Source organism: Zeus faber, assembly GCF_960531495.2.
Source record: "Zeus faber genome assembly, chromosome: 16".
NCBI lineage: Eukaryota > Metazoa > Chordata > Actinopteri > Zeiformes > Zeidae > Zeus > Zeus faber.
Genome location: NC_137202.1, coordinates 6,818,371 through 6,841,479, shown reverse-complemented (window position 1 = coordinate 6,841,479; position 23,109 = coordinate 6,818,371). Strand labels below are relative to the sequence as shown.

General features: G+C 42.1%; 1 protein-coding gene across 1 annotated transcript in view; it reads right to left on the bottom strand.

Annotated features, from left to right (window-relative positions):
- Positions 1–13,990: 13,990 nt before the first annotated feature.
- rab11fip2 (RAB11 family interacting protein 2 (class I)) overlaps positions 13,991–23,109 on the bottom strand; it is a gene marked incomplete at both ends in the record, with an annotated part of 9,498 nt that continues 379 nt past the window's right edge. The window contains 4 exons of the mRNA XM_080016329.1: positions 13,991–14,215; positions 16,520–16,589; positions 18,001–18,355; positions 18,946–19,349. Of these exons, the coding sequence (XP_079872455.1) occupies positions 13,991–14,215; positions 16,520–16,589; positions 18,001–18,355; positions 18,946–19,349 (1,054 nt within the window). The remainder of the gene's footprint in view (positions 14,216–16,519; positions 16,590–18,000; positions 18,356–18,945; positions 19,350–23,109) is intronic.

Below are 23,109 nucleotides of genomic sequence, written 5' to 3'. Positions count from 1 at the left end.
GGTGTTCCATTGGAATTACCAAGGCCAACCCTACGCGATGCATTTATTCCGCCAGTTTTTCTAATATTAATTTAAAATTCTTTCCTTTCCATACCTTTCAGCATGGAGCGCAATGCGTCTGCTCGCATAATATGCTTATAGGATGACCTTACAAAATAATCCCATCAAAGCCTGCGTACGTAGGCGTGGGCCACATGACCTAAAAAGCATTTAAGTGGTGACCAGATGGGTTGTCAAATTAGCCATTTATGGAATTAATCCAAACTACTTTCCTAAATCGTAACGAAGGCTCATCGGCGGAAGTGCCCTCCAAGTGCCCTCTAACTTTTCAAATGTGTGCGCCTCGCGCCGCCCGGCGTCCCCGTCTACTGGAGCCAAATTATTAGAAATAAGACTCTTCCGCGACGGTTCAACGCGGAGAAAGACGCGGGCTCTAATCCCAAAGTAGATGCCCCCAAAGTGTTTGTGTTTGTTCCACTGAACTAATAAAGTGCATAATCCGATAAAGGATGATCTCCTAAGCTTTGATTGTGCCCGAAGTGGTTGTTTTACCTTTATGCGAAAGTGCGTCGAGCATGCTAAGAATGTTTTCGTATCTTTTCATGTTTTTTTTTTAATTGCCAGACCCGTGCTGTTGGGAGAACACTGTTGTGGTTAAAAGGAATTAGCAAACAGTGCCCCTGGGTGATGTTAAAACACTGCACTCTCATCCACAGCCGAGCCGCTCAGCTGTCGTCTGCGTGTGTGCACTGTGTGGATGCTGAGAGATAACCCCAAAAAGCAGCCTCATACCAAGATAATGCAACTAAAATACAAAAAAAAAAAAATCATGATGTGCAATAGTAACGTCTGCGTCTGCTCTTTCTCTAAAACATGGAGATCCTCTGAGGATTTTAAGTCACACGGACGTTTAATTTTTTTATGGTTTTGCACCAGGAAAATTTAAGATCAACCCTGTGTGTGTGTGTTTGTGTGTGTGTGTGTGTGTGTGTGTGTGTGTGTGCTGCTTCCTTCCGAGATGGAAGGAAGCAGCTTACTACCAGCGTCATTAGTATATATTCTCTCCATGATCATCGTCATCGTAATTATTCCCGTCGTCAGCGGGCGACAGACAGAAAAAGCCAGGAAGGTGAAAAGCTAAAGTCGTCCAAAAAAGAGTAAAAAACAAAACAAAAAAAAAACGCGAGCCAGGCAAACATGGAGATAGATGTGGGGATGGAGGCGACTTCCCTCCCTCCCGCTCCGGCGGGGTCGAACTCTGGGGGTTAATACCTGGTGTCTAACACATCACACAAACTCCGCTGAGCTCATCACACTAATTAAACAGACACACATCCTCTCGCAGCTCCGATGGCCAATCGCTGCCAGCTAAAAAAGCAGGCCATTCATGGCGGCTGGCAGGGTGCGCGCGCGGGGTGGGCCGGGGGAAACGCTACCTGCCCTTCCTCGGTTTGATTAATGTGAAGAACAATGGCTCTCTTGTGGCCCCACCGGCCCCGCTCCACTTGGTTCTGGTTCACGGCTCCGGGAGAGGGGGCCCGCATGTTGCAAAGCGGCGGCAGCACCTCCCGTTCGTACGGCTGATCGGAAGATGGACGTCCTCGTTTTAGAGCTAAACGTGTCCTTCAAATACGGCACAAACAATTACACTTTCACCATCACGAGGGCATTTTCTATTTCCCAAAAGAAAAAAAAAAAGCGTTGTTTAAATAAAATGAAATAAAATGAAATAAAATGAAATAAAATGAAATTAAATGAAATTAAATAGAATTGAATTAAAAACAATTAAATCAAATTTAATTAATTATATTAAAAATTATATTAAAATATATTTTGAGATTTTGTTTGAGACTAACGGTTCGTAAAAAAATCTCCAACTGTGATTTGTGATTTGCTTTATTGCAAAATGTTTCAAGTGGACGAATTAATTACGTGTTTTGGAGAGACCAGACCTTCAATTTCAATGTTTTCAGGACGTATTAATGTAATATGTCATGTAATGTAACACCGTATTAAATGGCTATTTTTTTTCTTTTGTTCTTTTCTGTCCCGGCTTGATCTCGGTGTTATCCAACATATTTGACTATTCCTCCTTTCCCACTCTCTGTGTTTAGAGCAACTGACAGCCGGCAATTACCTCCAAGGGATAAAGATATCAACGTCATCCCTCGGAGGGACTGACAGCGTAATGTTATGTGTGTCAAAACTCGGGAGACATAATTAATCGCGGCGCTACGGCAACTCCAAAAGACGTAGAGAGGGAGGCCCGAGCCTCGCCTGCTCTTCGGCCAAATACCCCAACTGCTTCGCTTGTCTCAAAACAAGATAGAAATTGAGCCACCTGCACAAGTCTCCACAGCCCTGACAACTCATCTCACTTGCAAATTGCGAAGCATTTTCCACGGTGGGTCGGGTGGAGGGGAGCAGCCGCCGCCGCCGCCACCACCGCCGCCGCCGCCACCTCCGCCACCTGATGGGTCTTCACGCGCCTACGTGACACTTTGAAAACATTTGGAGACATTCCATATTATTGGAGGCTGGAAAAGGAGCACGCGGAGCCCTAATGATGATAGTCCATATGGCCGCTCACACACACACACACACACACACACACACACACACACACACACACACACACACACACACACACACACACACACACACACACACACCGCCCTGTTTGGAGGAGTGCTTCACAATTATTTGCAGTGAACTTCTGTTCAAAAAAAAATAAACCGTGCGTCCACAGACACATTGTTACCCCTGTGCGCGGTGAGCATTTGGGATTCTGACGCTCTTATGTTCTCATGATGGCATTTTTAAATACTAGCCTCATCGGCTCAGCATTGTTATCAGAACGTTAATTGATCCATTCATACGCTTATACGGAGCTATAGCATTTTCCATTCTCCACGAATGCCTCTCGGTAGAAAATAAGCACCTTTGAAGAACTTTATACTGGAATTTGTTTCAAGGTTCCTCTGCGACCTTTTCATGGTTCATGTGGATTTTTATTTATTATTTATTATTTGCTGGAAAATTCCTTTGCTTGATCTTTCTGTAGCCAAGCACTTTGCATCTCTTGTAGTGTATAAATATGACACGTAGGAAATCGGGATGAACTCTCATGTGTTGGGTACCGGGACGTGTCGGTTAGAAGGTGATTTGGGGAAAGAGAGGGAGACTCTGAGAGAGAGAGAGAGAGAGAGAGAGAGAGACAGAGAGAGAGAGCGAGCGAAGAGCGAGGAGCCGAGGGAGAGAAAGGGAGATATTTAAATAAAACTTGTATTATTTACTTTGAACTTCACGGCGCTGCAATCCTCTCGATCAGCAATTTTGCAATACCACAGACCCTTATTTATCGTCAGATTAATTTGATTAGGGAGCTCTTTAAATCTCGCCCGGTGCAGAATGCCCACAGAGCGTCTCAGCGTTTAAAAGGGAGGAACACCAATGGATCTTTCAAGCCAATCACCGTTTTGAAGATTAGAGGCTGGTAATTAATTGGTCATTTGCCTCATTGTTTTGCTTTCTAATGAGGCGCCACAGAGGAACAGCAGCCTTTGTACGATGACCCTCGTTTGCGGTGGCGTGCAGTTAGTGTACAGTATTTTCATCTCGGCTCTTAAGACACACAAGATGTTTGAATCACCGATCACCGCGGCGATTTAAGCCGTCGCCCGTTTGCGTCATAACACCGACGGCCGAACGCGCTGGCATGTTTTAAATTGCACTTCAGTGTCTTTCCCTGCTTTTAGCTTTTTTTCATTTCTGTGCTTTTACTCTTCTTTGCTTTTACATGATGTATTTCATGCCTTACGTAAAGCACTTTGAGGTGCCCTTGTGTATGAAATCTGCTGTACAAATAAACTTGCCGGGCTATAGTAATGTTTGAAATTCACTAAATTAAATGCACGGCATATACACCATCATTCCAATCCGTTTTATTTTTGTTATTTCAGAGAGAGATGTCCTGCATGAATTCACCCACACACCTGACAGCTACTGCCACCCTGCCCGGTTGGGATTGGCTCTGGAAGCACAACACACTGGGTCTATACTGGTTTAGCACTCCGTGATAAAGACATCCGTGGCCACAGACCTCAGAACAGGAGCAGCAGAAGTCTAAAAGCTAGGAAATGAGCACATGCCCACAGGGTTGCTGGGTAAATCCTGGTACATGCTGCTGGGGAAAACCGCAGCAAGGGAGGAAAAAGTTATTGGGTGAATTCCCGTCAACGTGTCTGGCTCCACTTGAGAGAGGCACCTGTATGGCAGCGGGTTGGTGGAAAACCACGCTCAGTGAACCTTCCGTAATAAAGACAATGGAAATGAGTGAAGGATAAAAAAAAAAAACGACGACGACAAATGCCATTCAACCATTCCATCAAAAAAAAAAAGGCAGCAGCAGGAAAAGAAAATGTGCGGATACGACCGTTCTCAACGCTGACTCAGACTAATAACAGGTTGCACTTACGCCAAAAACAAGGCCGTCCTGTGATGTGATGTCACCCCCAGCTGGCTGTGCAACCGCCCCTCCCCATGACCGGTAGCTGTCTTTTGCCGTCATCAGCAGGATGACCACATGGTTCCAGTGTAAAAGCCGCTCTTGTGTGTCAGAGCATGAGGCTAGGAGCTGAGAGATATTGGCAGGACACTTGGTTGCACAGAGCCCAAATATACAACTCTCCACTCAGACCTGGGCTTGTTCAGCTGCTGGCACCTGATGCCACCGGCAAGACGCATGCCAGCTGACTAGCACCAATAACGCCCTCACCTTGTCGAGCTTGGCACTTTTTTTTTTTTCGCCATCGCAAACAACAAGTCAAGTGCCAGTCAGTATATTTATACATCTTAATTAGCAATAATGACTACTGGTACCAGCCAACTATCTGATGCCAGTGGGGACTGTGTAGTGTTGAGTGAATGCATTTTCTGTTTTTTTGGCTGCTGTTAACATGAACGTTTGCAATAACACACACACACACACACACACAAAATCTCAAAGGCTGTAGAGTTGACAACAAACATGTAATGATGATGGATCTGGTGCCGCAGTCCCAGCAAAACCCGCGGACAGAAACGATCCAGTTTGACTGGGCATCAATAAACGGCGAACAACTTTTTTTTTTCTTTTTTAACAATCTTTGAGGTTCAGAACTTGCAGGTTGCAACACGCCTTCGTATTTACACAAGCTTATGAATGAGCATGAGACAATTATTAGTTGCTCTCGCAGTTTGACATTTCCCAGATCACTCATTTCGGGACCTGTCAAGACATGGCCAAAAAGCTGTGAAGTGACTCTCATGATATCTTGTCACAGATCCCTGTGATTTGAGGCCGTGTTTGGACGCAAACATGTTTAGATTCGCCAACAGCAATAAGTCTGAGCCCCGCGGAGCGAGACATTCTTTATGAAGGTAATGGAAACAAGTTGCATGGATTCTTACCGTGAAATAGGCTACAGCCATTCTTATGACATCTGGATTTATGGCCTGGTAATTCCCCACTGGAGTAATTTGGCTGGTACATCTGCAGCTTAGCAGCATTCCAGCAGAGCTCTCCTGCGCTGTGAAGTCAGGAGATGACTGATTGATTGATTGTATTACTCCAGTTTTAGCCTGGCTTTACTTTAGTAGAGCTGTAAAGTTCTAATGTGAGCTACCTAACGCAGGCTGCAACGATGCAGAATGCAGGCGGGGAACTATCCGGCTGCAGATGTGTTGGATTTTTAGATCAAATTAAAAAAGAAAACACATTTATGTCTTTGTTTACTCCCATCCCATAAAGATTAATGAACTAATAATACAAATAAACGACTAATAAGGACAACACAACTGGTATGAAATCAAACACACAGGCTTTTATTTCAATAAAATACGGCGGAGCCGCGGGTCAGTCTTTTGTCCTACCAATCCCGATCACATCTAATTGTCCGTTGTAGATAATGTCAACATTTTCTCTCCTCCCAATTGGGGTTTGACGTGGCGTCTCTCCCCGTTTTTCACACCGCGCGCCACAGTAATCCCCTGACAAGCTCTTTGTGGTGCCAATTACAGAGTAAAAAATGTCGAAGCGCAAACCTACGGTCTGCTGACAGCTCGTGTTTCCGAGGTTTTTAGGTGATAACTCCTCGGCGCGTGGTGGTCAGACGGCGATAATGAGATGAGTCTCCGTCGCCGCAGCAGCTTTTCTGCCGCCGCACGGGACGACCCGCTTACCCGGAGCAGCTGCTGCACGTGCGGCCGGACGACGGCGCGCGGTCTCACGCGGAGGCCGGTCGCGTGATGGAAACTTCGGGGCTCGTGCGTGGAGGTTTCAGTCCTGAGATTCATCTCAAAGTTCTGAGAATAGAGGCAGGATTCCTAGACTCCAGCCAGAGCCAAAACTTCTCAAATATTTTTTTTCTGGTTAATGCAAGAGAATAAGGTCACAGTTGTGCACATTCTGACATCAAACTTGCAATTGTGAACGCAACCTGCAATGCAAAATAAGTAAAAATAAATCCGAATTCTGAGATGAACCTCTTCACTAATCTTTTTTTTTTTTTTTTTTCCATCAACCCCTTATGCTTTTCTGTGCCAAAGAGTGGTGGGGAAGAAGCAACAAGAAGCTGTGTCAAAGTTGACACTTCATTGTAGAGATAAATAATTGTAAACTCTCAAACTCTCCTTTTGTATTAGATGCTGGCCAGAGATTAAAAATGTTTCTTCTTTTAGTTTATTAGTTAGGAAAACCTCTTTCTGTAAATCAACTTATGTCAAAATATTGACGTTTCCGATGCCCACAAACCAATTTCCCTGCTGCATCCCAACTGGGTGGCCAGAGCGGGTCGCAGTGTCGGCAGAACCTCTTTCTTCCAGTTGTCATCTGGCTTTGTTCGCATGATAGCAGACGCGTGGCACCAATCACAAGGAGACAATGGGCGCACAATGAACAATGCCGGGGTCTCCAGCGTGTTTGACACCTGATTTATCTCAAGCGCCTATTCAGGATGGCCGGCCAGCCGACATCCAAGCCAGTGTGCGAGGAGCGGGTGGAGTCTCGCTCCCTCGGGGGCTTCAAGGGCTAAACTTGACATCTGCCCCCCCACCCCCCATCACGCAACAAGTTCAGGCCAGCTGCCCAAAAAAGGTCTGTTTTTTTTTTTCTCCACGAGAAAACACCTCATCCATCTGGTAAATTTCACCCTCATATTGGGGCTCTTCCATGATTGCCGCAGGCGTATCTATTTAGACGCGTGTGCGGTGACACTGATCCCGGCTGCGACGCCCATCCATTTTTAAAAGGCCAGCGCAGGTGACCTCGGGCGCGGCCTCTCTGGCACGCGTGTACACACGCGCGGGCTCTCCCGGAGGCTCACCTGTTGCCGAGCCACGCCGTTTTCGAAACCACCCACACAAAACATGTTTGTTAGATATTTCCTCAAATTACAGCCATATGATATAATGGACAGTGATCTAATGGGCTTTAATCTTGGGGCTGTTCAGGTGACACGTGCCACTGCCATACAATAGCCGGGATCGCTGAAACCCAATCTTTTGATGAACGTGTGAGGATGACAATGAGTTTTCTTTTTCCAATTAGCTTATGAATACAACAGGTGACATCTACATAAAGCCCCATTACACACGTATTTGTGTTTGGTGTGTTTCGTGGGATGGGATATAACTTAACATACCGAGATTAAAAATTAATTACGCAGGCATGCTACCAGTGCAGCTACTTAGGACGGAGTTAAGCCAGCCAGTAAACTACTTAGTTCCCCTCTGCTTCAGCTTCTGAAACTGGAGATTCCTCGTGGAGGATCATGATGCAGCGAGTTAATAGAAGGTTGAACAAAGAAACATTTTAAAACGATGAATAATGGTCCTTCGGATATGAAGCGGTTCACGGTGAACTCGCCGTCTCTGCAGTACATTCAGAGCGAAGCTCCGGTGGCACCAGCGCTCCTTTCAAGCAACATATAAACACAATTTCAGCCTTAACTGTAGCATTCAAATACGGAGTCAGCAGAGTAGATTTATATCTTAAGTATAGCTGTTAGTTATTCGGAAAACCCGGAGTTGTCGACATTCCCCCATCCAACACCTAACGCGGTACTCTATCCTGCGCTGCCAGTTGATTTCGTTCCAAGACGCACTTCTTGGGGGTGGTGGAGTGAAGTGTCGGGGTGGAGTGATGGTGGGGGGCTGTGTTTTAACCCGCTGCGGAGAGGAGGCATGAGGAATGGAGGCGGCAGCCGGTAAACAACACAAGTGTTTCTCCGCTCAAAGGATTTCACACACATTTCTTGCAAACATAGGCAAATTAGAGGGGAGTTTTAACAAGCAACCTTGCTACTCAGTTGACAACAATACCACTTCTTGGTTTTTTTTTTTGTTTTTTGTTTTTGTGTGCGAGGGAAGCATGGGAAATTTTCAAGAACAAAAGGAGGAGCCGCATAGAGCAGGAGGAAAAACAAAAGCTGGACTGACGACTCTACTCTACGAACAACTCTAATCGCAGTTGAACGGCCTCTTGGATCAGGGCTCGACTCACACATTAAAACACACTGACAGGTGGCGACAGGTAGTGCCTACTTAGAACGTCACGTTACAAAAGGAAGTAAGATCTGAAATGTCTTTTCCACTGTAAAATTCTAATGCCGTATATAAAGCATCTACATCACGCTATATCCTCGCTGAAGCAAAAAAAAATAAAAATGCATCCTTTTGATAAGGAGCATTTATCAAAAGGAATAATACAAACGTGCCTTCAAAGTGAAAAAAATGTACATTACTGTTGTTTGAAACTAATGGTCTGGAACACAGTTTGGAGTGTCAAAATTTAGATCCAAATAATAATAATCATGCAGACATCAAAACCCTACATGCTTGTTTCCTCAAGACGAGCTTTAAATATTTGTATATAAATATTTTATTTCTTTTTCTTCCACTGTTCTGCAAACTTCCGCCACTGTAACACCTGAATGTCTGCTCGAGGATGAATGAAGTCTTATCTTAAATATCTTGCATAAACACAAACGGGGAGAAAAAAAAAAATCTTCATTTCAGTAATCAAATGGGATGTAAATCTGAAATTACACACAAATTAAAAGTTACAATTAAGACAATGATGTTATTTGGCAAATATAAAATTGCATCCAATTTCCACACAAGAATTGATCTGCTCAGTAACTTTGTTTGTAAAAAAAAAAAATCCGGTGAGCGCTTACTAATAAGAAGAAAAACACTCGGTCTTCACTACTACTCCATAAATAGAAGGACTATCAACACTACTTATGTATATATTCTTTTTTTCAGTCATTTCCTTTAAATTGTGTGCTTAAGTCTTACCTGCAGGAGCCGCACGATGCCTCTGGCGAGCTGCCTCATTATATCAGACGGCTATTTCATCTTCATGTCATCTTTGTCAAACAGTTAAATGCATGTTTGATCAACAACACAGTAACATTTCCATGTGTGTTCTGTTGTATGAAACAGGCTAAAATGATCGACGATCATTGGAAAGTGGCAATGAACAATGGTAATGGACAAATCTTGTGATACTGATATTTGAGGGATAGCGCGGTGGCATTTCAAGGCCCATTTTTTTTTTTTTTTTAATCCCAAATGGACTCTCCTTAAGAATCATACATGACATCAAATATATCCAACTATGACTGACATCTGTACGTACTATATCAGAATTATGAAAACATTCAATCAAAAAAAAGAAGAATTCACAACACAGCTATATTGTTGACAATATAAATGAAGGATAGGTTGCCTTAGTTATACGCTTCAAATAAATAAGGTATTGTTTGATTTTCCAGCACAGGGCAGCTTTAATAATCTGAATCACCATCTCATACACTAACCACCATGAATATTTGTTTTACTAGAAATTGGCTGAAAAGAAAACAAAAAAACGGTAGAAATAGCTTTAGACATACAAACATACATACATAACATACAAATGCAGATCTTAAGCATTTGTTATCCTTTCTAAAGTAGAAAAAAAAAAAGTCCCCTAATTATGGATATTTATACAGGTGATTACTGATAATTTTGTCACAACCTGTGCTCTTAGAAGTAAGACGTACCAAATTAAAGGCATAAATCTGGTAATGAATGGAATATGATTAAACAACATTTGCATTCTAGGTTTAAGCAGCATTAGGTATTAACTGATCACAAGTTAGGATTCCATAACCAGATTATGAAAAAGGTACAATTGACAAAAGGTTTGTACCTTGTAGTTACATGTTTGTGAAATTTAAGTATTTGATGCTTTTTGTTTTTTTATCAATTATAAAAACATTAAAAAAAAAAAAACCTTCTGAAAGATTTGGTTATTTCCTCCAATTCTGAACATTGAAACCCTTTGCAGAAGTTTTGAGGATGATGATGAATACTGGAGGTGGTCACATGGGATTGATCGAAGGTGTCAGTGAGGCGTTTCTCCTGCGGCATCACCACGGCCCCACTCAAGAACACCCACAGAACTCGAACCCCAGATTGTCGTCAGGAAGGTTTTGTTGAAAGACTTCAGACAAATCTCCAACATTTTAAACTTCAATTTTATTGCAAACAAGTTTTTGTTTTTGCAATTGAAATAACATTTTTGGACATTGGGTTTCACTCACCTCTGTTTTAAATTAGTGTGAACTGTTACATTTATTAAGTAGTAAGTAAACAGAAACAATGTAAAAAGGATTCTGATTGCATTATCCGTTTTTGGTAATCTGGTGGATTACATAGCTAATTACAAATATGGCCATGTATTTGTATTCTTTGAGTAACATAAACAAACTGGAATTAAGTAACTGAAAAAAAAAAAAATATCTTCAAGAAATAGTATCTTTGGATATATCAAACACTTTAAAAGGCAAGCAAGGTTCAATAACCTCAAAAGTGTAAAGCTTCATAAATAAAATAAAGTTGAATTAATATAATGGTGAATTCAAATACCAGCCAACATACATTCAACTGTGGGAGATTTTGGCTCTGAACACCAAACAGTAGGTTGAAAAATATAACCAGGTACCCCAGATTAAATAGCTCCATTTTCAGCAGCAGTTTTTTTTTTTTTTTTTTTTTTTTTGTTTTTTTTAAACTATAACATGTCAACACTTAGTTTAAAATAAAAAATAAAAAAGGTGTTTGTCGCAAGTGGTAACATTTTTACAGCAATTTAACAATTCCAAAAATGTAGTTGAGCAGTTTAGCAGAGCTGTGTATCATACAGTGATAAGGTCAATTTCATTAAAAACCTAGTCATTAAGAATGATGTGAACGTACTTCAAACACCCTAAAAAGAATAACACACAATAAAAGATGTAAATCGGAGTAACTGGAAGCTCCTCTCCAGTCTGTTTAACACTGTTTATGCTTTTCCATTCTATTGGCATCAACATAAGTAAAAGTGTAAACCTTCACATCGATCACGAAACCACTGTTAATCAAAGACCATTTTGGTGAAAAACAAAGTAGTTTCAACAACAATTAACCATGTATATGTTCATTTTAACCATGTATGATAGTGCTTTTGCTTAACTTTCTTCTTGGAGGGCACATAGTGTTTGTTGGCTTAGGGGGAAAACTCTGGTATTTTCTAAACCCAAGCCTTACTTTTCATGACCACGTTCTCTGCAATCGGCTGAAGCTATTCTCTCAATACAGGAGAAATTTTAATGATTCCAACGCCAATTACACTTGTCGTGACTCCCAATGGTCTAAAAGTAAAGCGAAGGTTAAAAAATATGAAGAAGAGTTTTCTGTTCATGAACGAATGTGTGTTGATCACACAACGTTATGCCATTAGTGTCGTATCATATGCTGCAATAAAACAATGAAATAAGAGTAGTTACCTTGGATGTGCTGATATCAACTAGCTGTCAAAATGTATTTGTGAACTTGTGAACTCCCCTCACCTGCTTGACAACAACAACAACAACAAAAGTCAAATCTTAAAGTAACATTATACTTGATTGCAAACTCTTTCCCAGTGTCTTTTATCTTCACGAGTTCACAAACACCGAACCTGTGACTTTGGCTGCCAGCTGATCTCACGTTCCAAAGCCAGCTTTATGTCATCAGGAATTGCAAACAGGCAAATTCCAAAAGATACAGTCTTCAGAACAAGTTTTATATACCCGTGACTAGTGTTACTGAACAAGGTTTTTAAAATCCAAATGAGTTCCATGCCAACACAGCCAGCATCATCGCATTGAGGTTCATTGACTCATGATGAAAAACATGCCCCTACTTGAAGTATATAAACAACTCACGACCCTTTGAATGTCACATGATAAAAAGTGATACAGTAAAATGGTTCAATATCAGTCTTGTGATAGAATGCATGCAGAGTGTTGTTGAGTGTTGTGTATGTACCTACTATTTTGTGATTAAGTGTATGATATTAATACAGCAGGGGTGATGGGGGGGGGGGGTTCTAATGCAGTATCCTGCTATTGCAATAGGAAACCTCAATACAGTACCAAAATAATAATAGTGGTCAGTGTAATATTCATAAATACATATAGTTAAGCAACTATCTACAGTACATATTCAGCTGGGTACCGTAATACAATCTCCCACCAATAAGACCTTTGAAGCAAACAGATTTCAACCAATCGCAACTCAACTTGAAACAAAAAACCACCAATTATTAAGATATTTCAGGGATTCAGACTTCGGATATGGGAGAAGAATTATGCAAGAAAAGGTAGTTTGAAATGTAAACTATAAAATCAGCAGGATATGATACATGTTGTTTAAGTCGTGACTATTGCACTTTTTTTTTGCGTAAAGATTAAAAGAAAAAAAAAAAAAGATCTATTCACATAGGTAATGACTTTAGGACCCTTAACATAAATGATAGTCATCACAAAATAAAGATTGAAAAGTAAAATCCAATAATTCATATTGGGAATGTACAATGACTTTGTTCGGTTTGAGATGGAAAGCATTGCTCTACTGGCTCGATATAAACAAGACCGGTCGTCTTCAATGCCGTTTAAGACTTTGTGGCCATCTTTTTTTTGTTTTTTTTTTTAAGAATACCTTTAGACCGTTTTGGAGAGCAGCATTGATCAACATCCGCAGCAGACCGGGGCTCAGAGAGGCTGACAGCTCCGCGCTAAGTGTGCACTGTAGTTTCTGTAGCAGTTTAAAGACTTGCTTAAGTGTAAACAGAGTAATTACAGCGCCATCTTATCAACCACTTGACCGCTGACATCTTTCAGCAAACAGCACATAACTGCTTGTGGAGCATCTGGTAAACATGAATTTGGCTTCATTCTCACATTAGGAGCCGCTGGCATGGACACGCCACGGCAGCAGAATTTGCAAAAGGGACTGTTTGAGTTCAGAACAGTAAGTAATACACCTCCGCTGAATGCTTCTGTGCGTTACTGAACCCATAATATGAATGAAATTGAAATTTAATTGAATATGAACTATATCAACAAAATTGAGGAAATGGTCAAATATTGTTTTTGTTGCTATGAAACACGCTGTTCACAACTTCAAACACCAATAAAGACACAGGCCTCTGGCAAGGAAATTATGACCGTCGACATCGGCCATCTTCAGATCCACGTGCTTTATCGCCGATCTACGTTCCCATGCACCCAAATGAATGGACTGAGTGAGGAAAGCATTGTTTTCTTCTGCAAGAATACATGGCATACCGCTGAATTCTTAAAAAAACCAAACTGATATTATGTAATGAACAATTAGAACACAATGTAAATCAGGTGTATAATTGATATCAAATAAGTACATATTCCCTACACAGTTAGTAACTAAACCTTTAAAAATATCTATATATACATTCAACTACTCTTGTCGAGTAAAATATGCAGCTTAAAAAAGGTAAAGAAATAACCATCGTTAATTTGGCATTGGTCAGATTCGTTCGGATTCCATTTATTAGCCTTTTACTATGTATTACCATTTAACCTCGTAACCACGTAAGCCTAACATGTTTATTTCACGAGCCTTAATTTTTGGAAATTTTACCAGCCTTCCGTTTGGGCTCGTAGGGTGTCCGTAGGATGCTCGGCGTCTCCTCCATAACTCGCACGAGGAGGTTGTCAATGTAATCTTCTAATTCCCGTATGTGGGCATCCTTCTTTTTGACAACCTCTTTCTGCTTGATGAGTTCCTGCACAACTTCTTCAAAGGACAAGCTGCTGTACGCAGCCACACTTTGCTGGGTTGTCACCTAAAAAAAACAAACCAGTAAGTTAATTATTATTACCACTTTTTAAATGAATTATTATTATCATTACTTTTAGTTTAAAGGTCACCATTTAACTGTACCACTCATATAAACATTCTTACTGATAAATAGGTATGTGCCGTCTCTTGAATATTAAAATCAGATCACTTCAGGCTGACATTCAGGTTTGTTTCACCTTCCAATGACATACCCTAAAGAAAACCAACTCATTAGACGTGTTGCTGTAATGTGAGAGAAACCGTCATGTGTTTATCATTTGTTCCCAGTCGCTAATCAGGGCTAATTGAAAGCTGACGATAAGACGAGACCCCTCTGCGAAGGTTCAACTGACAACAGAGGGGAATCTTATGACAGATGCTGTGATGTCTGGGCATTTTCCAGTGTTGACCAACAAATCTATCAAACTAATATATTGGCAAACAATATAACAATAATTTTTTTTTTATAGATTTAAAAGCATAATATCTACTACCAGAAAAGGTTGCATATTTATCCATCTATAAACATGTTACAAGCAACAATTGATAAGTAAATAAATGCAGAAATCAAGAGCAGTTGGGATAAATTGCATTAATTTACTGTAGTGCAGCTTTAAAGACAACATTTAACTACGTCCAATATTACGATAACCGCAATCCCAGACAATATCTAGTTTCATATCACAATATCGATTTGATAACGACATATTGCCCAGGCCCATTGTATACACACACACCCTCCCACAACTATCAAAATAACTCACTCTTCTGCTGAGAGAATTTGTTCCCAGGGGAAATATCTAAATACACATTTACGATATTAAAAAGGTCAGGCTAATGACTATCAAACTCAGAATGCAAACCAAGTCGAAGCTGGATCTTTGGGGGGGGGGAGACCTGTACTGTACGTGCAGATCACATTGCAAGGTTACAAGAAGAGCAGTAATCGTTTTTAATGAGGGGCCACGTTATCAGTTCAGTGCCGGGCATCCTCCCCCAAATGAATAGAGCAGCAGAGTCTACACCCTGTTTCAAATACCACGCTTATCTGCTTCCACTCCCATTCACTATTCAAGCTGAGATTACTGTGCAAAGACAATGCAAAGAGCTCCGGATTGGGACTACTGTCTACATATCTTATCATATAGGCTACTGTGGGGCTACAAACATGAAGGACACTTCAAAAACAGAACTGAGTAACCGACCAACAGACAACACAAAGGGATCGTGCTGAGAAACAGTACACTTGTGCTTTTTTTTTTTTTTTTTTTAAAGGAATGGGAGACAACCATAAGGAAATGCTGCTTTCACATGGCAGCCCCCACAGAGAGACAGAGACACGGAGAGACACAGAGACACAGACAGAGAGAGAGACAAAGAGAGAGAGAGAGAGAGAGCTGTAGTGGGCGATGACAAAGGCCTGGAAATGACCATGAACTGGCAAAGTAATGATGACCATTTTCCTGCGATGAGTAGTGAGAAGAAGATAAGGCACACACTTGGCATTCTCCAGTTGTCTCATTACTGTTTCTAATGAGCTCAGCTTTGAGAATCTAAAAGCTCAGTCCTTTGAAATCGCTCACTGTCTCCCTCCACGCTCCCTCCCCCCTCCCCCCCATGTGGTTAATTAGCAACTGGAAGCAGAGGAAATGAGAACTGCCATGTCTGCTGGGTGCCGCAGCGTACACAGGGGCACATGTGTGGCTAGCGACAGCCCTCAACACCCACAAAGGAAGGTGAGGAAAGCCATTATCAGCAGTCACTTTCTCATTTAGGCATCACTTTATCCACCACTCCTACCACTGCCACATAAATACCAATTTTCCCCCAATGTACTGGCTGGCAAATTTTTATGTTTCGGAAAATAAACCTAACAAATAATTTAAATTGGGCATAAACTTGAAGGGGAATGAACGTCAGCCCAAACACCGAACATACTGATTAAAAGGAAACACGACAACAGTTAAATACTTCTTCCCAAACAAACAAAACAAAAAAACAAAACCCCACTCCAATTACAGCGTACAACGTAGCCAGCTACTAAAACCTGACCCCGGAGACAGAACTTTCACACCCTTTCAAATAATGATAGGATCAGAGATGACGGGCGTCGTCTTTGTCCGCTAATTAGTTGAATGGTAACTCAGAATTTCAAAAGGCCTCCGAAAACACCCCTCGACAGCTGCAGTGTCAGGTAAGATGGAACACTCTAATTTAAAAGTCGGTCGGAACCGCACAATCACGAGCCTGGGCTGACGGGGTTATGTCATGACATCTCTCCTTGCAAAATGACGTCGTCGCGGCTTACATTTTTCTTGCATGGACCATCTCTGGTTTTCTTGCCATGGGTGAAGTCTTCTTTACCTGGCTTTTTGTCACTGTAAAATAATCAAATGTTAAGTTGGTTACTGACATGGTGTATGCGTAGCATTGTTAAGTTGTAAAACAAATTGTGTACTTTGGATCAGCATTTAAAAGAAAACTCAAGTGTTTTGTTTTGTTTTTTTACCTAAACCATAATTTTAGCTTGACTCCCTCAAATCAATAGATAACTTAGCTAACTTAGCTAGCTTAGCTAGCTTAGATAATATTAGATCAGACTTCAGATAAAGATGTCCCCCCAAAAATAATATAGCCACAAACCTGGGACAATTACAAAGATGGCACACTGAATCGACTTCTCTTAAAATGATTTTGTCTATGTCTTGTTGTTGTTGTTGTAAGAATAACACACTAAAAGTATGTTCCAAGCCAGTCTCTTCTATTCGTGTGCTTCAGCATAAATGACCACTAAGCTTAGCGCATGACAGGGGCTGCAGCAGAGATGATGGGCTTGTGCCTACACAGAGATAATAAGTGGTTAATTGGGTGGTCTATCTCTCCGGAAGATCTCATTACAATGGCTCAGAGGGCTGCGTTATCAAGCCTGGACTCTCTAAAGAGCCGCTAATGACACCTTCCTCTCTGATAAACCATAACTTAGCGACAGTGCTCACCAACTGGGATGCTTCTGCGGAAAAAAGGATATGACTAGCACTTGGCACGTTGGAAATATCTTCACAGAAAATGCTCGCTGGTTGCTTAAAAGGGGACCTATTATGCAAAAGTCACTTTTTCAGTGCTTGTGCACATACATTTTGGTCTCTGTGGAACACACAAACTGTGAAAACTCAGTCATTTTTTTGTGATCTGTCTGTTTAAGAAAACTTGTCCTGAAATGAGCGGTTCAGCTTTGCTACCCTTCTACACATCATTGCAGCAATATATGTCACTTCAGTAGAATTAGAATTGCCCCCATCCCAAGTTACTCCACCCATGCCTGGTACCGGACCTGCTAGCCTCAAAGCTAAGAGCTAATCATGGAAAGGGCTTTGTTGGCTGTGGAAACCACCACAAATCTTTTAAAAGAAAGAGGAATTAAAACCAACTGTCCGTGACAAAACTGCAGACAAGGGAAATATAAGTATTTAACAAATTATTCTGCTGTGTGTTTCTTTCTGTGTGTGTGTGTGTGTGTCCACGTTTCACTGAACCGGGACTGTGTTTGACTGTACTGTAGGCTGCGGCACGCAATCCGCTTCGCATTTCTCCAAACCACACCATAGATATATTTATTTTATTTTCTGACGTTTCCATAATTGAATAAAATAAAAAAGTCCCAGGCCCCCCAGTCTGTTGTTATGAGATTCATGTGAGAACTGAATCAGTCAAGAGCAAAAACACACCACCTTTTACACCAACTGTCCTTCTTCTAGAACACTAGCTGTGGTGTACGGGTGGAGCTGATACCTGGTTTTGTAGTTGGTGCTGAACGGGTTGGTGTCCCCCTGCGAATCACTGCTAAAGGGGTTGGGCGACCGCAGGTCTCCTGAGCTGCCTGAACGCCCCCCGTTGCTGGATTTGCGGCCGTCCTTCTTCCCCGTCACACGTTCCAGGAGGCTGACCTTCTCCTTTTTCTCCTTCCGCTCCGCCCGCTCCCACAGCTGCGACGACTCCCCCTCGAACGGGTTGCGGTTGCGTGGGAGCGTGGCATACTTCTGTGGCAGGGTGTCACTGATATCAGTGAAAGGGTCACCGTGTGCCTCGCCGTCCTGGTAGCCTGGCACCTCGCTCTGGGAACGCCTGTGGGGGGCAGCTGCACTCCCTGAGGAGAAACCAAACACATCACATGACCACATTACTCGTATGAGGGAAGGAAAAAAAAAAAAAAGCATTTCAAAACAAAGAGCAAAAACAAGAACATTTCTCATTTGATTTTTTTTTTTTTGTGCACCGCTGGTTAATTCTTTGTTTGAGTGTCAAGTGATTTTATTTTATGTTTTCACGATTCATTATCATGAAACTAATGAAATAAGGAGATGTGGTTCTCTATGGGAGCCACACACACACACACACACACACACACACACACACACACACACACACACACACACACACACACACACACACACACACACACACACACACACACACACACACACACACAATGTTATCCTATAAAACATATATATTTTCTATATTTAACCTTTATCATTTTTAACCTAATCTTTTTTTCCTTTTTTAACAATGGTGCAAGAAAAGGAAAAAGAAAAACCTTTTAGTTAAAAAAAACAAAAGAAAAAAGACAATCAACAACCAACACCAGCTTGGAAGAAAATGGAAGCACAAAATTAAACCAGAAAATTAAACACACATGTGACGTCTTATATTGCAAAGGCGAAAGCTTTGTCTCACCACTTTCCTCTATGGAGTTCATGGAGTCCAGCTTTGGCCGGAAGTGGGTTCCGATGAGGTCTGACATGGAATGAGCAGCAGAGAGCTTATGGGAACCGGCAAGAAGTGGCCTCTTCACCTTGGCCTCAGGCTGCACCTCTGGGGCGCGGGGCTGCTGGCACTGGGTCTCTGAGTCGCACGCAGCCGAACGAGGCAGGATGGCCGAAGAGGTGTCAGAGTAGCCGCTGTCATGCTTTCGACCCTTCATCTTGTCCTTGAGCTTGGAGAACGGCGAGCGGGGCTTGTCTTTGATGGAGAGGTCAAACATGCTGGCGGTCATGTTGTTCCTCATGAACTGGATGCTGACCTGGATGCGGCCATGTTCTTTCCTCTTCTTCCCTGGCTTGGATTCCAAGGCGTACCAGCTGAAACGGGAGTGAGGGGGGAAACTTCAGGCATGCACATTCTAATGCCTTTAAGGATTGGGCCATTTACAAAAACCGACTAAACGTGGCAAAGAATTTTTTTTGACATGATTAGACCCAATTGGACATAAAGGAGGGGGACAGGTCATAGTCATAATGTGGTAAAAAGGCCGTATGACACTCTTTGTAATACGTTCTATCAAGCTCTTTGTGGACACCAATAAGTAGGCTTATTCAAGCAGTAGTGATCCAAAAGTAATCCAAGTACACACATACATAGGTCTTATTGTATTTTTGTAGTTGACCGAAGTGAATTTGAATTTTAAGGAAGGGGTACATTCATTATTCAAAGGATAAACATTATTCCCTGCAAACTAAATGTAAGAAATACCGCGCCATGCGGAACATAATGTCGACCATTTCATGCTGCTTTCGGTTCCTATTTGTTTAACCCCTCTGCTTTTTCTAGCGAAAGTAATGGGATTTATTCCTTTCACTGTGAGCAAAATAAAAGGTGACATTTGCAGAAATCTGGCCTTTGTTCAAAACAGCAATGGCAAGCAATTGCAACGTCACAATAGTGGACAGCCTTGCAGGTCATACATGGTAATGAGAAATATATTTACTTTTAAAAGGATTTGCATTAAGTTCCTTTTTGAAATGGCCAGATCAAAGGAGGCAAAAATTACACTTCCCACCAATGTGGTCTGTCTGTTATTGATACGTTGGTTATAAAAAAAAAAAATAAAAAGATTAGGTTATATGGCTGAACCTGTACTTTGTTTTAATCAGACAATCTTGCGGCCTAATCACCATCGCAAAGAAAGCCTGGTGTAATTCCCATGCCGTGCGGCTGCCTTCCCTTGCCTGGTGAGCAGCCACAGCATGCTTCTAAAGTGGGGCAGGGGCTGTGCTTCATGTATGTGTCAAGGCCAAGATAAACCTCCCACTGCTTGGAACTACAATACTCCCAACTCTACCCGGGCCGGTGGGAAACTCCTCACAATCAACAAACACAGGTGTTCGATAATTAGGGCCTGCCTACTCCGATATCAGGAAAGACTTTCTTCCTCAATATGTGAGTTCCAAAACATTGTGAATGGGCCGCTGAGAAGGCAAGACCACTGTGCAGTGCAGATACACAGTATCTATAGTTTGAGCCTCATTGTCAGCCTGTCTACGGTGTGGGATTAGACCAACCTGCTTTGTGGGCATATCTACAATAGCACCCTGGAGGTGAATCAGTTTAAGCTGCTAAAACAAAAACAAAGCATTAATTCGACATTGATGATGACACACTGTGATTCTCCACAACTGATGGTCAAAGTGGGAATTTCTTAAGTAGTTTTTGCATGGCACCAAAAAATATTTTTAAGCAAAAAACACAATTATTCTGCTCCGGTTTGGCCAATGGATAAAAGCAACTGAACATAGGTGTGTCAGCCTTATGCAGCTAACACACCTAATTCCAATTAAATCTCACACTACATCTTGATACTTGGGTGTTGCTGGTGTAATTATTGGAACTTCTCCTTTCATATCTACAGTATGGAATTTTTTTTTTTTACATAGGCTGAGTGACTAACAAGTGACTAACAAGACATGTTTGTCCAGCTCCACCACATTGAATAAAGCTACCTGCTGCTAACCAAATCAGGGTTTAAACTGAAAAGCATGTACATATAATCTCACAACAATGTAGGCTTTTTCATTGCTAAGCTTCTTACAGCAGGACTAAAAAGTTGACCACCAACTGATGCTTGCTAAATGAGCTTCAGTCACTTTTTAAGTGACAAAATAGAATTTTCTTTTCCACATTTTTGGTGACAACATGGATTATTGAGCTGGAGAGAATTTTTTTTTTTTTTAAAGCTTGTGCATCAGTGTCCTTTCTAGACCAGTTCACAGACAAAGGTACACCCCAATCAGGTATTAGTTCAAAGGTATGTGTTCTGCAAATAATTTTATCCTTGTTAGCCACATACTGGGGTTTAGAAAGTGTAACTTGAACAGCTACAAAACATTTGAGGTTTTTTTTTTTCTAAATGTATATATAGACATAAATATCTCGAGATGGATTGATCGATCGATCCATCCATCCATCCATCCATCCATCATTCACAACACGAAAACACTGACAGGTACTGTCAGTAACACTGACAATAACATTGCTGATCTCGTTCCAATGGCATCTGTCAAGGGTAGGATATATTAGGCAGCAAGTGAACAGTCAGTTCTTGCAGTTGCTTTGCTGGAAGCAGGAAAAATGGACAAGTGTAAGAATCGGGGCAACTTGATCAAGGTCCAAATTGTGATGGCGAGGCGACTGGGTCAGAGCATCTCCAAAATGGCAGGTCTTATGGGGTGTTCCCGGTATGCAGTGGTTAGTACCTACCAAAAGTGATCCAAGGAAGGACAACCGGTGAACCGGTGACAGGATCATGGATGCCCAAGGCTAATTGATGTGAGTGGGGAGCGCGTCTGGTCCAAACCCACAGAAGAGCTACTGTAGCACAAATGACTGCAAAAGTTGATGCTGCTATGATAGAAAGTTGTTAGAACACACAGTGCATCACAGCTTGCTGCGTATGGGGCTGCGTAGCCGCAGACGGTCAGAGTGCCCACACTGACCCCTGTCTACCACCGAAAGCGCCTACAATGGGCATGTGAGCATCAGAACTGGACCACGGAGCAATGGAAGTTTTCTTTTACATCATGTGGATGGCCGGATGCATGTGCGTTGTTTACCTGGGGAAGAGATGGCATCAGGATGCATTATGGGAAGAAGGCAAGCCAGGGGAGGCAGTGTGATGCTCTGGGCAATGTTCTGTTGGAAAACCTTGGGTCCTGGCATTCATGTGGATGTTACTTTGACACATGCCACCTGCCTAAACACTGTTGCAGACCAACTACATCCCTTTATGGCAACAGTATTACCTGAAGGCAGTGGCCTCTTTCAGCAGGATAATGTGCCCTGACACACTGCAAACATTGTTCAGGAATGGTTTGAGGAACATGACAAAGAGTTCAAGGTGTTGACTTGGCCTCCAAATACCCCAGATCTGAATCCGATCGAGCATCTGTGGGACGTGCTGGAACAACAAGCCCGATCCATGGAGGCCCCACCTCGCAACTTACAGGACTTTAAGGATCTGCTGCTAACGTCTTGGTGCCAGATACCACAGGACACCTTCAGAGGTCTTGTGGAGTCCATGCCTCGACGGGTCAGAGCTGATTTGGCGGCACGAGGGAGACCTACACAATATGAGCCAGGTGATTTTAATGTTGTGGTTGATCAAGATTCAAGATTCAAGATTTTTATTTGGCACATACATATACATACTTCCATACATATATGCAGTGAAATGTAATAACCGGAGCGCCGGCGCAGGCGACCGCTAGGGGCGGCGCCACAGATAGATAGATAGATAGATAGATAGTTGGCGGGGGACGGTAGCTCAGGAGGTAGAGCTGGTCGTCTAGTAATCTAAAGGTTGCTGGTTGGATCCCAGGCTCCTCCTGCTAGCATGCTGTAGTGTCCTTGAGCAAGACACTTAACCCCTAATTGCTCCTGATGGCTGCATCCGTCGGTGCTTGAATAACTGTAAGTCGCTTTGGATAAAAGGGTCTGCTAAATGCAATGTAATGTAATGTAAAAAAAGATAGATAGATAGATAGATAGATAGATAGATAGATAGATACACACACTTTAAAATGTTTTCCTAGATATGACAAAAGAGCAGAACAAATATTTCTATAC